At 42.2% G+C, this 18,055-nt stretch overlaps 1 protein-coding gene across 1 annotated transcript in view; it reads right to left on the reverse strand.

Annotated features, from left to right (window-relative positions):
- Positions 1-3,690: 3,690 nt before the first annotated feature.
- LOC141096817 (rho GTPase-activating protein 7-like) overlaps positions 3,691-18,055 on the reverse strand; it is a 315,917-nt gene continuing 301,552 nt past the window's right edge. The window contains exons 5-6 of the mRNA XM_073583663.1: positions 4,190-4,215; positions 3,691-3,897 (exon numbers count right to left, since the gene is read on the reverse strand). Of these exons, the coding sequence (XP_073439764.1) occupies positions 3,691-3,897; positions 4,190-4,215 (233 nt within the window). The remainder of the gene's footprint in view (positions 3,898-4,189; positions 4,216-18,055) is intronic.

Below are 18,055 nucleotides of genomic sequence, written 5' to 3' on the forward strand. Positions count from 1 at the left end.
TCATGTAGATCATTTTTACGTAAGTGGTTTAGTTGTGTCTTGATTTCAGCAGTGGGATGGAGTCCAATACAGTCACAGAAGCTTATATAAAATCATTTAAAGAGAATGTGTCATCATAATATCAGTTTTTTTGTGTAAATTTTTCTGTTATTTGATATTTTATTTTAAGTTTTATGTATCTACAAAAATAAGAAGTCTTACAATTTTCACAGTAACCAATTGGCCCAATAGGCCCGATAGTTAACTCTGATTTCCTCCTCTGTATAGATGAGCTTTCAGCAGTCAGACAGATAACACCTCTCTATATAGTAGATAGCACAAGATCCATTCACAACAGCTCAACAATCACAGCTCCCCGTCTCCTCATCCATGCACAAAAATATTTACCCAGATTTTGCAGGACTATAAAGCTGTCATGTAGAATTCAATGAGTTAGAGACAGTATACTGCTTCCTGTATCCACGTACAAGACAGGAAGTAAGAGCCTATTAGTGGTTAGTCACCAGTGTGAAAATGGTAAGATTATATTGTAATTGTAGATAATGATATATATATTATGTAGCAAAAGAGAGAAAGGATGGCACTCCCCGTTCTATTGTAGAAATTCTTTATTGGTTAAAAGGCATTGGCTCAGGAGGAATGTATAAAGAGTGGACAACGGCCGTCTCACGCACTTGCGCTTCGACCCGTTGAAGCGCAAGTGCTTGAGACGGCCGTTGTCCACTCTTTGTACATTCCTCCTGAGCCAATGCCTTTTAACCAATAAAGAATTTCTATGATAGAACAGTGAGTGCCATCCTTTCTCTCTTTTGCTACATAATTTAATTTCATGTTTTTCACTGGATTGAGCACTCGTTCTGATGGTATTATGGCATTCGGTCCAGGTGTGTGATTTGGACTGCATTCACGGAAATGCTTTGGGGTTTATGAGCAGTGCAGAATCCTCCCTTTCACTTGGATTCTGTTATGATATATATATTATTTTTTTAAGAAGAAGCAGAGGGAGACTGATGCTACTGAGATCCAGGGATCTGGCCAGCCTCAGCTGCAAAATCAATCTTTAAAGCATAGATCCTGCAAACGATACTTGTTCCTTACCTTGGTAACCAGCCACTCTGTGACTCAGTATGGCCGGGCAACCTAGGCATTGAGCTGCACCCTATAAAATTAACAATCCCTCCAGTCTTTAAGAAGCACTCCTCATCCTCCTCTTCCCATCATAGTTTTAATCGTCTTACTATATTGCAATCTTCATATTATATAGCACTGTGTACTTACAGTTTCTCATTTTGCCTTTCTACCCAGCTAATTCTTCTCTTTTCTCTGCTTTTAGAAGAAACAGGAAGTCTCTTATCCATACATTTATCATTCCCCTCTTCAATTTCTGACCCAGCTGCTCTTATCCCCCTGCCAGGAACTTTTGCAGTGACTCATACAGGGAAAATTGACCTCCTGTTTCTACATAGAGATGATAAGAAGGATTCAGCCAGTCAGTGTTTAATCATGTAATGGCATAGACCTAATGTAAAAGAGAATAATTAGCTGGGTCAAAAGGCAAAATGAGCATTTGCAAGTACATAGTGCTATGTAATATGATGACTGCCATGTAAATTTTGATAGGATTGCTCTTTTATATGAGGTAAGTGGCAATGTTGGTTATTTTTACAAATGCCATGCAATTTTACCAATTTAAGAACTTGAGATAGTCCCTTTAAAACTAAGTCAACTTTTAATAACTTGTTTCCTTTAAAGGCCATGGTGCCTGATTTTATTTGGAAAGAAAATGACTGTGTGGTATTGCTGGTAGGAAACCTTTGAGACACTGTAGTCACTGTTGGAGCCCCCGGTTTAGTTCCCCTTCATCTTTTTTCAGCTTCCTTATGAACTGGTTACAGACTGATATTGCATTTTCTGGATGAGGCCATGCAACGATTTGTAATATGTAATAAATGTTGTAGTCTTCAAAAATTGTCGGTTAAACAAACCATATTACAGCCGAAGTTGTCTAAATTATGTTTTTGTCACTCGTATTATCGGTAATAACTTGGGAAAGATGTGAACCTGTAAACCAAAGTTGTAATTGCCACATACAATCACAATTTTCGCTTAAAGTTTTTTTTCCACAGATGACATTTATCACCTACTAGATTATGACCCGATGCTATTGCATCGGGAGGATGCGATAGCATCACACCTCTTGCCATGTTAACCCTCAACACACACACTCCTCTCACCTTTCACCATCTCCACTCACTCTTTCACTCCACATACGACCCCTTCTCTCACTCCATCTCTCATACTCACGCCGTCATCACCGCTGCTCCACGATCCCCGACATCTTCTTCCGCCGGCGCCATCCTGGATCCAGAGGTTGTCCACGCCGGCAACATGTTCTTGCGGCGACGCCATCTTGAGTATCGTGAAATCCCGCGACACTCAAGATGATGTCGCCGGAAGAACATGTCGCCGGCGTGGACGACGTCGGGATCCAAAATGGCGTCGGCGAAATCTCGCGAGTTTTCGCCGACGCCATTTTGGATCCTGACGTCCTCCTCGCCGGCGACATGTTCTTGCGGCGACGCCATCTTGACTATCGCGGGATTTCGCCGATCCAAAATGGCGTCGCCGCAAGAACATGTCGCCGGCGTGGAGGACGTCTGGATCCAGGATGGCGCCGGGGGAAGAAGATGTCGGGGATCGTGGATTAGCGGCGATGACGGTGTGAGTATGACAGACGGAGTGAGAGAAAGGGTCATATGTGGAGTGAAAGAGTGAGTGGACGTGAGTGGAGATGGTGAAAGGTGAGAGGAGTGTGTGTGTTGAGGAGGAGTGGTGGGTTGAGGGTTAACATGGAAAGAGGTGTGCGGTGACGTCACCGGTTACAACTGGACGGAAGTTGTTACAACCGGAAGCTGCTTAGCGCATTTATTATTATAGATCCACAGTATAAGCTGTAAACGTCTTATTGCTTGGAGCCCCATCAGTAGAACGCTCATCAATAAGAAGGTCCTAATCTCCATTACTCCTCACTGTAGTCATGATTCAATGGAGGGGATAGTTGTGTATGACCTCTGCTTTTCCATTTAACCTCATAGGAGTGACAGAAGTAACCGTTCACTCCATCAGTCTCATAGGCATTGAATGGAGAGGCAGAGGTCATTGTTAAACCATCCTTTTCTGTCCAATCATGACCACCGCTGCTTACTTTGAATAATGTACTAATAAGGCAGTGATTGAGATGAGATTCTTATATTGAGTATTCTTAGGTTAGTGAATTCTATTTCAATAAATTAAATCTAATGTGCCTGTCTGTATGCTCCCACAAAGGTGTACAGATTTTTGCAATGAATGCACAGGTCATATTCCAAAGAGTAATCTCTTATATGACATGCCAAAGAAAAATGATTTTATATCCTGTATTTGGATAATTCCAGGAAACCATATATCAATGCCCTTCTTACAAACTGAAGTCTTTTGTATTGAACAACTTTTCCTAATCCAATGAATAATGTGGTATAGGCACATAAATTGCATTCCCTGATCAGATTTATTTTAAAGAAAAACTCCTCCTCCCATCTTAATATATAGCAATCATCATATTATATAGCACTGTTTACTTACAATTGCTCATTTTGCCTTTCTACCCAGATAATAGTTCTCTTTTCCATTTAGGTCTATGGCATCACATGATTAAAATGAGGCTAGCTGAATCCTTCTAAGCTTCAACATAAAATTTCTTTTCCCTGCATGAGTCATCCTCCTCTTCAACTTTTGTCCCAGCTGCTCCGCTTCTCCCCCTACCAGGGACTTTTGCAGTGACTTATGACTCATGCAGTTAACAGACACTTCCTGTTTGTACACAAGGTAGAAGAATTCAGCTCTCATGATATCATATACCTAACGGAAAAGAGAATAATTAACTGGGTAGAAATAGAAAATTAGCAATTGTAAGTACACAGTGCTATATAATACAATGACTGCAATACATTAAGATTTTTTTTTTATGAGAGCAGTTCTTTAAAAATACATAGCACACATGATGTATACTTTACTGTGAGTAAATTTTCTCACTTCCAGTTTATTTAATAGTGCTAAAAAAAAGTCAGGTTTAGACAGTATAAGAACTTAATCTTACAAACCTCACTGGGTATTGGGCTTATACTCAGAAGTCATGAGGTAGTTTAGTTACCCGACTGAGAAATGGCAGTTCAAGATCTGCACAAAAAAGCAAAGACATTCATAGACTAGTCAGGTAAATAGACCAAAACCCCCAAATCACTGCCAAAGTTGGGCAAAAAAAAGAAAGTTTCCCAACTGTTAAAGAGGTTGATTCACCATGACAACTCCTTTCCAAATGTCCTATTGAGACATAGGTTGTCATAAAGAGGGTTACTATGCTCACGAGAAAGAACAGACAGTCCCTTCAAGCATATGGCTTTGTTATGCTTTGAAGAAATGTATAGATAAAAAACTGAATTCTAAATATTAAGAAATATTTGGAGGAAAGTGGTGCAAGACATTAGTGACTAAAATGACTTTGTCATTTTACAAAACTTTGCATATATCATTAGTCCAAACTTTGTAGTATACAGTATCTTCTTACATAAAGCAAAACATCTTTCTCCACTTCTGAGCCACTTCTACTCCTCCCTTGTCTGGTAAATTGAGTATTAACTCAAAAACTGCTATAGTTCATCCTGAGAGATAAGATGGACTTTCCGCTCACCTTACAGGCTACATGCAGACGATACACATCTATCAAGAGTGAATGAGGAGGAAAGGGAGGAGAAAAACTCAGCTGCAGAGAAAGGCAAAGGAAAATAGACATACAGCAACTGTACATCTGCTTTATAATCAGTGTTTAATATTATAATAGTGCTGGATTTACAGCTACACTTCTCAGTATTGCTGAATAATGTCCACACTGCCGCTGATAAAAAGGGGAGTAGGATCCATGAATGTCATTGTAAACTTTGTATAGAAGACATCATAGCACTTAGTCTCTACCCATTAGGTCAAAGACAATTGACAACTAGATGCTGCAGAGAGCAAAAAAGGCAGGAAACGAGGTATAGAATGGCCAGAAATAATGTTATTCCTCATGCCCACACTCAAAAGCTTTATCTAAAAAGCTACCTGAGAACAGGTGAGGTGGAGGGTTTTGGAGTGATTTTTATAGCTCCCAGACTTGAATACTACAGACTTGTCTACAGAGGCATGTCATGTCAGACATGGAGTCATTACAACCAGTGAATATTATCATAACTTTCAGCAGCAGCACAGACATGACTCAAGTTCACCCATGCAGTTTAAATATTGTTTTTCCTGCTTTTGGGGATATTTATTAAGATGTCTGGACTGTGTTTGTGACCTTACTTGTAGCCATAAACAGTATTAGCCATAATCGCTTTATATGAAAGGTCTATTGAAATCGGGCAGATTACGACACATGTCCTTCTGACTCCGCACACGACCCACTTCCTGTACACATGTTTCCAATGACGCTATTACTTTATTGCTATTATAGATGGTTGTTTTGGCTGATGTGACATTGTGGATATATTTTATCTCATTTAAGTAACCACAAGAGCTTTACTTTTGCAAGAACCACTTGAAGCAAGATGGTGTGGGGATGTAGTATATTTTATAACTATGATACACATAGTTCCGGAGATTGGTGGTAAATGTTCTTATGGGACTTTTGACATCTGCACTAAGTATATATCCCACATATCATGAAAAAAACTTGTAATTTTCAAGGCTAGATTACATTGTGCTCTTTAATACTTGCCAATTTTTTTAACAATCGAATTGTGGACATTACAAACAGCCCAATAGTGTCTCAAAATGCTTAGAAATGCCCACAAATCACCAACTTTTGACTGGGATGATATAAGGCCAATCCATTTTTTACTTCATTCCCAGGGTTTGCCCAAGGACAGTTAGAACTATTGGCAAGTATTTTATGTTCTTTCCCTAATTATACATCAAATTTGAACTGAACTCAACTTTCTCAAAAGCACTTAAAGGGATTGTACAGACCTATGAAACTGATGAAATATCCTTAAGATAGGTCATCAATATCAGATTGGTGGAGATCCAGCATCCAGATCCCCCAATAATCAGCTGTTTTCAGCTTTGACACCAGCCAGAAGTACAAAGTATAGCCCAGTTCACTGCATAACAGTCTTTGCCAAGACTTGCAACTCAGCTTCTATTCAATTAAACTCATTATATATTAACACATTGTAGCATGTAGGAAAAGTGATTACATGATTGCAGATTCAAGTTTCTTAGGGCAACTAAAAGAATAGTAATCAAGGTATGTGAAAAATATATAAAAGAAATCATAAAAGTTTAAATCAACCCTTTCCCCCCAAAATGCAATGTATCAAAATATAACATTATTAAACCATATGGTATAAGGTGTAAAGAAAAAAAAGGAAAAAATTGCTGTTTTTTTGTTATTGCACTAACTTTCAAATTTGCAATGAAAAGTGACCAAAACATTCATCTAAGCTTTCATGTCCGAATTATGTTGTAAAAGCTCTGAACCTTTTCAAAATGTAGGCGCAACGCCGAGTTTTTATGTGAGCTTCATCCAGCTCTGTCAAAATGGGGAAGCTGGGGTGGGATGGGGACTCGACAGGGGCGGGACACACCAACTTGTCTAATTGATGATGAGCTGTGGTGTTCCATATGAATCTCTGTTCATATGAAGCACCACAGCTCATCATCAATTAGATACACACCACTTGTCAGACGCACGTCTTCATGAATCAGGAGCAACTAAAATCTGAACAAGGCGTAAAAAAATGCCGGTCTTGACGAATCGGGCTCATAATGTTCCCCCAAAATAAAAGAAGTTATAAATAGTGATGAGAGAGCATACTTGCCACTACTCGGTGCTCGCCTGAGCATTGCAGTGCTCACGATGATCGGAGCTCGCCGAGTATTTCTGGGTTTGCTCGGTGGGAGCTCGGGTCACCGCCTTACATGTTTGGCACTCTTTAGAGAGCCAATGAACATGCAGTGATTATCTGCCACACACTGTAATGCCGCAGTCATGTTGGTTGTGGTATTACCATGACTGGCCGGCTGCACAGCGTCATCAGGTCTATATCACACCTGGCGCCGCCATGCTCGTCACAGTCTACACTGGAATACACTGGAATAGTGTAGGGAGAGTTGCTGCTGATCAAGGGAGAGATTTGTTTGCTTTGTACTTAGTTTGGGTATACCATATCTAATACACATATCCATCTCAACTAAGTGTCCTTCTGAGCACTAATAAAGCTGCATAGATATCAGTGCTAGGCAGGCAGTGCATGTGGCAGAATTCAGTGCATACAGCTAGAGGATTCAATCCAGTTTTGTCTGCTATTGCTGCTGCCTATTAAAGATATTTGGAGACATAGCCCCAGGTATCAGGGGCCAGGAATATTTTTTTTTTAATCCTGATTATTTGCTTTAAAAGCCATCCAGAGAACACCGTTTTTCTGCTCCATTTGCTTGTTGACTTTCCTTATTACAGCGCTAAAAATCCAGTTATTTTAAACTGGTTTGTCTGTGCCACGGATGACATATCAGTGCACTCAAAATTGTGCCATTTCAACCTCGATTTAACTTTTTTGCAGTGTCTTACCCAAGTTATTGACACCAGTTTGCTGAAAAAAAAAATAGTTACCTACAGGCCAGATATTTTGAACTAGGGTTTGTCCGTCCTATGGATCACATATAAATGCGCTCAAAATTGTGCCTTTTCAGGCCTCCATTTCAATTTTATTGCCGTGTCTTACCCAAGTTATTGACACCAGTTTGCTGAAAAAAAAATAGTTATCTACAGGCTGGATATTTTGAACTGGGGTCTGCCGTCCCACGGATCACATATCAGTGTGCTCAAAATTGTGCCATTTCAGGCCTCCATTTCAATTTTTTTGCAGTGTCTTACCCAAGTTATTGACACAAGTTTTCTGAAAAAAAAGCTACCTATATGCCAGATATTTTGAACAGGGGTTTGTCCGTCCCATGGAACACATATCAGTGCACTCAAAATTGTTCCATTTGTAGTGAATGTGGAAAATATTGTCCTCCATTTTAAATGGGCAAGGCGTGTGGCAAGGGACGGGAAACTGGATGTGATGGTGAAGGTGCATGCAGAGGCTGAGGCCGAGGCTGTAGGCAAGCTGAAATTGTGCCACTACAAACACCCACATCTTCTCGCCTGACCTTCCTGTCACAATTACTAGGGGATCGCAGCAGCACACCACTATTGATCCCAGAGCAGTGTCAAAAGGTTGTTGGTTGGATAGTGGATAATGCTTCCAGTAACTTTGCCAACACCACCACCACCCTGTTTTCTACACAGTCAAGTCTCAGTAGCTGTGAGTCTGGACTACATATTCCTCACCCTGATCCTCCTTCCTCCCACCATGCTGAGTGCCCAGAGACACTTGGACACACCGAAGAGTGGTTTACTTTTCCATTTATAGATTCGGCCTCTCGCCCGGTCAATTTGAAGCGGGGCAAGAGGAGATCGCATGTAGTGATGCCCAAATATTTGAGCTGCCACAGTCTCACAAAGGTGATGGTGGGAATGTCACAAGAGGTGGACGATGATGAGACACAATTGCCAGAAAGTCAGGAGGAGGACCAGGGTGCAGAAGTGGAAGACGAAGTGGAGGATGATATAGTAACTGACCCAAGCTGGCAGGAGGACACGCAGAGCAAGGAAAGTAGCACAAAGGTGGAGGGAGGCATAGCACCCCAAGAGGCAGGAAGAAGCAGTGTGGTTGCCGCAGACAGAAGGGGGTCAACTACTCCCCGTAACACCAACACGACGGAAGTTGCCAGTACATCTGTTAAGTTTTCCTGAGTCTGGTTGTTTTTTTAAAGACTCTGCCAATAACCCCAAAAAGGCCATTTGCACCACCTGCCAGGCCAGCAGCAGGGGTAGCTAAACTACCAGCCTGAACACCACCAGCATGAACAGGCACATGGCAGCAAAGCACCCGACTTTGTGGGTCAAACCTCATGGTCCAGGAACAGTGTCTGCGGGTGACACCACTGCTTCTTCTGCTATTGTGTGTGCAAGGCAATCCCCTGTACATGGTGCATGCAAAGATAATAATAATTTTATTTCTATAGCACCGACATAATTCCACAGCACTTTACATTTCAGAGGAGAGTTGTACAGATGATAGACTTTACAGCATAACAATCACCACATAGATCATAACAGATACCAAGAGGAATGAGGGCCCTGCTCACAAGCTTACAATCTATGAGGAAAAAAGGGTAGACACGAAAGGTGGGTGGTAACAGTTGCCTTTATTGTTTGGGTGCCTCCAGCCCTGCACCTGTCATTGCACACACTCAACTAGCACCATCATCAAGCACGTCCACGTCCTTGTCCCAATGCAGCGTTCAGTTGTCCATACCCCAGTCCTTGGAACACAAGCACAAATACGCAGCCAACGCCTCACAGGCCACACTACTAAATTCACACATTTCGTGACTGCTTGCGCTCAAAATGTTGCCTTTTAGGCTTGTGGAGACAGAAGTTTTCCGCAACCTGATGGTGGCGGCCATCCCTCAGTACTCGGTCCCTAGCGCCACCACTATTTCTAATGGTGTGCCGTCCCCGCATTACACAAGCACATGTCCCACAACATTAGCTGTGTCTTCAACAATGCGGTTACTGGGAAAGTCCAACTAACCACGAACACATGGACAAGTGCTTGTGGGCAGGGACGGTACATCTCACTGACTGCACACTTGGTTAACATAGTGGAAGTCGGGACAGAGTCAGACCTTGGGATGGAACACGTCCTCCCAAGGCTGAGGATTGCGGGCCTTATGTCAATCAGGGTTGCCCCCACAGTCTACAGCTCCTGCACCTCCTCCTCCTCATCAGCCTCCATCTCCAAAATGAACACATCAGTCACAAGCTGGAAGCACTGCAGCTCTGCCTCAGCCAAGCGGCAACAGGCTGTGCTGAAATTATAATGCTTAGGTGACAAACCGCACAATTCTGAAGAGTTGTGGACAGCTCTGAAAGTGCAGGCAGATCAGTGGCTGATACCACTGAACCTACAGCCAGGCATGGTCATGTGTGACAATGGCAGGAACCTGGTGGCGGCTCTGTGGCGAGGCGAGCTCACACAAGTACCATGCCTGGCCCATGTACTTAACCTCGTGGATCAGTGCTTTCTAAAAATCTACCCAGAGCTGCTGGATCTGCTTGTCAAAGTACACCGCCTGTGTGCCCATTTTAGAAAGTCAGCTACAGCTTCCATTGCCCGTGCCGTGCTTCAGCAGCATTTGACTGGTGTTTGATGTCCCCAAGCATTGGACATCTACACTGCAGATGTTGGAAAGGATTTGTGAGCAGAAGAGGGCAGTTATTGACTACCAGCACCAACAAAGCCATTGGTATTCAGTTCGGACTCCACACATTAGACCTCAGGAATGGACAAGGATGCAAATGTACCATCCTCCAAAACTTTGAGGACTCCACCAAGATGGCGAGCGGCAATGACGCATTAATTAGCATCACCATCCCACTTCTCTGTGTTCTGAAACACTCTCTGCTCTTAATCAAAGAGGATGAATTGCAGGCGGAGCACAATGAGATGGATCAAGGAACCATACAGGGTGGTTACACACAGCCTAGCCTCATCTCATCCCAATGTGGATTGGGTGATAGTGAGGAAGAGGAGGAGGAAGAACAGGAGCTACTGTAGTTTCATGTGCTATAGATGGTACTACCTGCACAACTGTCATACCAGCTGTTCAGCGTGGATGGCCTGAGGACAGAGAGGAGGAAGAGGAGAGCAGGGTCAGTCGTCCTCTTGGTGAGGACACGGAAGTCTTGCCTTTAGCAGTCTGAAACACAGGGCTGAGTTTATGCCATGCTGCCTTTCCTGTGACCCTAGTGTTCCCCAAATTTTGGGTGACAGTCATTACTGGTTGGTGACACTTGTACTAAAATGGGGCAGTACCAGAGGGCCCTTGTTGCGGAATTGTTAAAAAATTTCCCATCTGAAAATGCTGGCGGCAAAGGTCACAGTTCATTGGACAACCAAGGAGTACAGGCGAGGGAGACACAACTCCAATCCAGCAGAGGCAGGGGAACACTGGCAAAGTTCTGGGAGAGTTTTCTCAGACCCTCCAATCGCACAGGCCCTGAGGCGTGTGGTACTCTCACAAGGAGTGCAAAGTTCTGGAAGATGCCGAGGGAGTACCTTGCTGACCGTACTAATGTCCTCCATGATTCCTCTGTGCCTTATAATTATTGGGTATCCAATCTGGACACATGGCATGAACTGCTTCTCTATGCCTTGGAGGTCCTTGCCTGCCCTGCCGCTAGCGTTTTGTCAGAGCGGGTTTTTAGTGCCGCTGGTGGAATTATAACTGATAAGCACATACGCCTGTCAACTGAAAATGCTGACAGACTGACACTTATAAAAATGAACAAGGGCTGGATTGGGCCAGACTTTTCAACACCACCGAATGATAGCAGCATAACATAAACTCAAATCCAGTGTCTTTTTTTGGGAAGTCTATTCCCATGCACCTCTTCACACCCACACATGGGTATATGCTTCCTGATTTTGGCTATTTGCTGTTGTCCTACTCCTTCTCCTCATCCTCAACCTCCACCACTATTTCACCAGGGTGACTGTGGTCCGTGATGCAACACCCACATAAGGGTGTTTATGATGCCCATAGCCAAAAAAATGGTTTGTCAGCCCATACACTTACTGCATGGGCATTACAAGTATAGGAGACCTGCTCCTTTCTAATGGGAACCTTTTTTATGAGGCCCTCCTCCACCTCTCTTCCAAGAGGCATTGGAGTGGCTCTAAAGTTTTGGCAGCCCTTGCATTCACTGCATAGGCAAACACTATGGGAGACACACTTCTTCATAATGGGAACAATTTTTCATGAGGCCCTCCTCTACATCTCTTCAAAGGGGCATTGGAATGCGTCTAAATTTTGACCAGGCCTTGCATTCACTGCATAGGCAAATAGTTTGGGAGAACCACTTCCTAATAATGGGAACATTGTTTTCAAGAGACCCTCCTGTACATCTCTTCAAAGGGGTATTGGGGTGCATTTAAATTTTGGCCAGGCCTTGCATTCATTGCATAGGCTAACAGTATGGGAGAACCACTTCCTAATAATGGGAACATGGTTTTCAGGAGGCCGTCCTATATGTCTCTTCAAAGGGGTATGGCTGGTGCATCTAAATTTTGGCCAGGCCTTGCATTCACTGCAGAGGCAAACAGTATGGGAGAACCACTTCCTAATAATGGGAACAATGTTTTCAGGAGGCCCTCTTGTACTTCTCTTCAAAGGAGTAGTGGGGTGTAATATAAAAATAGGCTTTGTGACTTTCAGAGTTCCTCCTTTGTAAATGAAACAGGATGTGTGATGATGTGTCACACACCACATGGCCAGAAAAGGTTGTAAAATGTTTAAATTACATTTCCTAGGGAATGCATTTGTCTTGGTTGAAAACAATGCTAAAGTTCAAAAACGCATCAAAAACGCTACGTGTGAACATAGCCCAAGGTGTGGAGAAGCATTTTTGTTTTTGGTCATTTATTTTCCCTTATATACAAGTCTTTACCCTGGAAAGGATGTTCTTTAACATATTTCCCAGAAAAATCCATTTTGGTTTTGTTTTTGTATGTTTTTTTGTGAGTCTGTAAAAGTGGTGTAAGACTCTGACAACATTGATGACAGCAGTGACTTGGGAGTCAGAAATGCTTCCAGGTGTCTTCCCCATGCTGTTCCCATGTCATTTGAGCACCGTTCCCATCAATTTCCGCACTTTCTAGTCCCTATAAAGACCCCTGGGGGGGGCGCGGGAAAAAAGCTCGAGTTTCCCATAGACTTACATTGGGCTCGTTGCTCAGGTTGAGCACTCGAGTATTTCAATTTACTCGACCCTAGCAACGAGCACCCGAGCATTTAAGTGCTCGGCCATCACTAGTTATACATATAAAGGAGATAATGATGACAAAACAAAAAGAAATATATAAAATGTAAGATATAAAGAAAAATGTAGGAAAGTGTTCCCAGCGTATGTACACTGAACACCTCACAAATGAGATATGAACAGAGCCTTAAGGCCCTTTTACATTTAGGGATGCACCAGCGATCCAACCAGCGATCCGACCCGGTCAGGATCGCTGGTGCATCGCTAAATAATCGCTAGTGAGCTTTCATACAGAAAGATCTCACAGCGATGCAGCAGCGACGCAGCGCACGATACTTACCATTCACACACAGCGATCCTGCGTCCTCCCACCCGCGTCCAGCGTCGCTCGTCGTCACAGCAGGAAGTCTCAGCAGGAAGCGCCCGACGAGAAATGGAGCCGGACATTCTCGCGCGATCAGCGATGGACAGCGGGGGAGCCGGTCGTTGGTAAGTATCACACATAGCGATATCGCTAGCAATATCGCTATAACGTCACAAAACCAGTGACGTTTTAGCGATATTGCTAGCGATATCGCTTAGTGTAAAACCCCCTTTACTTTGGGCTTTGGATGAGGACATAGTGGGAAATCTACAGGAGACTTTATTTCAATGATGGAAAGCTTTTTTAAAGTGTCTCCAAGGTTGAAGCTTAATGCTAATTCTCTTAATTCCCCAAATATAGTTTGCTTTGAAGTTCTAAACATTGAACTGGAAAAATTTTGGCTCATTCGTTTCTTTGTAAACTTTCACTCTATTGTCAGTGTAATTACAAAGAAGTATTCTCGTAATTTCTGTAATCCTTTTCAAACAGATTACTTTAAGGAAGTTTATCAATTGTTATTATATTATCTATATACTTTTTATTTGCAGAAGCATGGCTCTTTTAAAAGAAGTTAAGCTTTTTACAAGAATATGAGCCCTAACGACAGGACAGATTGACTTTATCTCAACTGTAAATGGAAAAAAAAAAACTTTTGGCAAAATAAACAGAGAAAGAAAGTTGTGATCAACAGAAATGTTTATGCAGTGAGAAAAAGTTATCCCGAAGAGGCTTGAACTCTCTGGGAAAACAAGCTCCTCCTGCCAAGCTCGCCAATTACAACATGTTTATATTAGAGATAGTTCTGGGAATTATTAGAGGCCGAATACTCTGAAGGGCTGGTGACATCCTGACATGGAGCAGCTGCTCTCGCTGCAGAGCTTTTAGAAATTGTTCTCATAATTTAAAGTGACAGAGGCTCATTGGAAATTGAGACAATTGTATAAAGCAGTGTATGACACCAGAAGAAAATATTAGCGGGCGTTGAAGAATGATATCATATTAAAGCATTTCTATTTTTTCCTTCTGGCAGAAATGTGGATTAGGATGATGTGATCCAGGTAGGAAAATACAAATGCAGCCGTAAAATTATTATTTTTTTTAGCTCCAGAGAACAGAAGTTTATATAGTGACATAAAAATAAAATGATAACAGAAGCCAGTGTTATACATCATATTAAAATGTAATCATTTTTTAAACTTTGACGTTTTTAATTTTCATGTGTACCGTAGTCAAAATTGATCTTCGTGAATATTGCCTAAATTTTCCGCTCATGCCCAACCCTTTTAAAATACATAATGAGGCAAAATTGCATGTTAATGCATAGCCTTAGGCTTATTCTCATATTTCCTAGAAGCAATTACAAATAGAATAATAAACGGAATACTCCTATGAGAATATAGCTATTACATTGATTAAAAAGCAGCGACAGATGCCGCTGAATGTTCACTTGATACAGTTTGTTACTAAGCTTCAGATTATAACAAATTGCAAAAAACAACATGAAAATCTCCTCTATTCCTTTAGAAAATGTCAGTGGGAATAATATTGAAGGCTCAGCACCTCAGCGCCTTCTTACTTTCTTTGTACCGCCTTTGGGCATGTGTGAATAAATAAAGGAGCTAGGCATTACACTGGCCATGGTCCTACACAATATGGCACTACCATCACTGATTGAGCACTGTCTCTTATAGTCAGGTTAGGACTGGCTCACAGGTGAATCTCCCGGTGGGTCCCTGTGTAGGAATGGACCCACCCTCCTATACGAGCAGTAGATGGTACAATACAGTTGATTTGCTATGTACAAACAAATGTAGCATCTCGTCATTCATATAACAAACTATCCAGCAAAGGTAAATTTGTGAATCAGGAAAATGCTATATTTTCATGTATCTTAACAATAGACCCCATCATCAATGTTACTGGAAGGCTCTTAGCACCCCAGTCTGACACTGCTTACAGTCCTATTACATAAAACCTAATGTGAAAAGGAAGAAGAAAAGCACCCCAAGCACTCCATGTATGGATCAGTATCCCAGGGTATATATCGGTGATCAAATGCTGCTCATCTGATATTCATTGTGCTGAGCAGGTACAACACTAGAAAGAGCCAAGACAAATCCAACATGGAGCTGTTGTACCGACCGCTAGTTCCGAACCCTCTGGAACACGGAACAGAAATTTCCAGAGAAGAAAAGGGAAGTGCGTTGTTGTCAGGGGCTGCTATGGATGTAAATGGCCAGTCAGGTAGTGGAGTAATGTTTAAATAGACTACTCATTTTGGAGATGGTACATTTCCTTTATCAGGTGACACAGGCAAAGCCGACAACAGATATTCCCATGGACACAAATGAGGCTCCCGCGACGTGCTGCAGGAAGGTCAAGGGTGATATCTTGTTTGATTGTACCTGATGAAAGAGATGGACCATCTTCGAAATGCATAGTCCAATAAAACGTTTCTCCACTCCCCAACACTTTTCACCTAAATCAAGAGTGTGGTGTCATCAGGCAGATCCTTTTTCTGTCTGATGAAACCTAGAAAGTATAATTGGCTACTGTACTTCCAGACTTGATCTAATTTGAAAATATGAAAAATCTACAATCTTTAAATTATTGTACTTGATAGTCATCTTCAGGGCTGCAATTGCCAAAAGGCAAGAGGAGCAGCTCACCTCAGGTGGCAAGTCTGTGGTGTCTCTCAGGAGGCGGTAAAATCCTCTTGTTCTTGATTCTAGCCAGCACCAAAACATCATGATGTCCAGGAGGGACAGCGTGAGCAGGGGCATCAGTAGACCTTTAGATTTTGGGTTTATGCATCACACCCGTAAAGCCCCTAATCTGCTCATCACCAGTTAAAGCATAAATCTTTATTTCACCTGGAACAACTACAGCTGCCTTAAACAGAACAGCGTGTAAAGGGGGTGCCTCCTGAGGGCTGAACAGCAGGAGCATGTATATATATATATATATATATATATATATACAGTGTTACAATCCATTTTTGGATTCGTGGCAGCTCTGGTTCTACTATTATTTAAATGTAGCTTTTATTCTTTCAGGTCCGTGGGGGTTAATGCCAGTTTCCCCTGTTGGCAGCCTGCAGAGTTGCTTGATCAGCTGATGTGGGTGGTGACCACTCCCTCCATCCTTTAAATGGTCACTTGATGCATTAGCTGACTATTGGTGATAGAGTTTCTCTATAAAGACCAGCCCTGCAGTTGCAGCTCTCTGGTGTCAGCTACTTCTGGAGTTTGGAGTCCTGTTCCTGTGTCATTTGTGGTGTGGAGCTTTGCAGCAGAGTCTGGAAGCTAAGTGTTGTGTTTATACCTTGTCTGTCTTGTGTTTGTCACCACCCCCTGTGTTGTATTATCTGCGGTGGTCGGCTAGCGCCCTTGCCGGCCAGTGCACGAACCAGGGCAGTGCTAGGTGACAGCGAGGGAAGAGGTTTGTGATGGCAGTGGGGGGAAGGACCCACTTAGGGCGTTAGGGGAGTGCAGGGACAGGCTCAGGTTGGAGTCAGGAGGTGTCCCTTCCATCATTCACTATCAGTAGGGCCTTCCTCTCATCCTTTTGTGCGTGTGTGTTGTGCCGTCCACTGACCGACCCCCTGTTGGGTCGTGACACATTGTGACATGCAGTTTATTCACTGCTGTTATATATTTGTGTGTTTAGTTTACTTCCTAGTTTCCTCAAATTATATTTCTAAGATAGAGAAGGATAATTTGATAATTTATTGCTGTGAATTTCTTAGTAATGATTTTTTTTGTGGTGAGTGGAGTAGTACCATTTTAATTTTTGCCTTAACAAGCAGAAAACCAGCATTAGCCTTGATCATATATGAAAAAAAATACTCCAAGGTTCTGGGCAGTCGATATTTCTCTTTTGTCCAACCTTCTGTTCACTGCCTGTTGTCTAGTATAATTGGTCTTTAGCAGCAGAGATGCCAAAACAGATTACAGAAATTGGAAGTGAGTCTTTGACTCGCTGCTGCCGCTGTAAAATTACATAAGGGTATACTAGAGAGTTGGGCTTCATTTCAGGGTAGGCAAGTTGTTGGAGAGTGCAGATGAAATTTATGCTAGGAAATTAAGAAAATGAATTTATAGCACCAATTGCTCTAGTAGAAGACTGATTGTAAACACCCAAATATAGAAATTAACAAGTTACAAAACAAAAACAAGGGAATAGCTCATGGACATGTTAGACTGGTCTGTGCACCAAAAGTACTTACAACATGTTGCTGGGAGTGACAGCAAATATTTTTTTACAGGATTTGTGTTATTGAACAGTTTGGAAATATTTTTGATTTGCATTGCTGCTTTGCAGGACAGGGGTCTTAAATTAAATCTACTGTAAACTATTGCTGTAAACTAGACATCAGAAATTAAGGCAAGGACACAGCAACCACTGTCCACTGAACCTATTTTTGTGGCATTATGTCTGAGAAGGCCATTACTTGAGATGGGAACAATAACTAAGCAACATGTTGGCTCAATGGTTAGCACTGGTGCTTTGTTGTCCTTGATAGAGTTCAAATTCCATCTGCATGGAGTTTGCATGTTCTCCCTGTGTTTGTGTGAATTTTCTTTTGGTTCTCCGGTTTCCTCTAAAGACATGCTGATAGGGAAGTTAGATTGTGAGCCCCAATGAGGACAGTAATGATATCTATAAAGTGCTGTGGAATTATGGGGGCAAAATAAGAGTAAAAAAAATAAAAATATGAATTATCTTGCTATATTTCCAAA

This window comes from Dendrobates tinctorius, unplaced genomic scaffold (genome assembly GCF_039654945.1).
Source record: "Dendrobates tinctorius isolate UK_male_01 unplaced genomic scaffold, ASM3965494v1 ptg000079l, whole genome shotgun sequence".
Classification (NCBI taxonomy): Eukaryota; Metazoa; Chordata; class Amphibia; order Anura; family Dendrobatidae; genus Dendrobates; species Dendrobates tinctorius.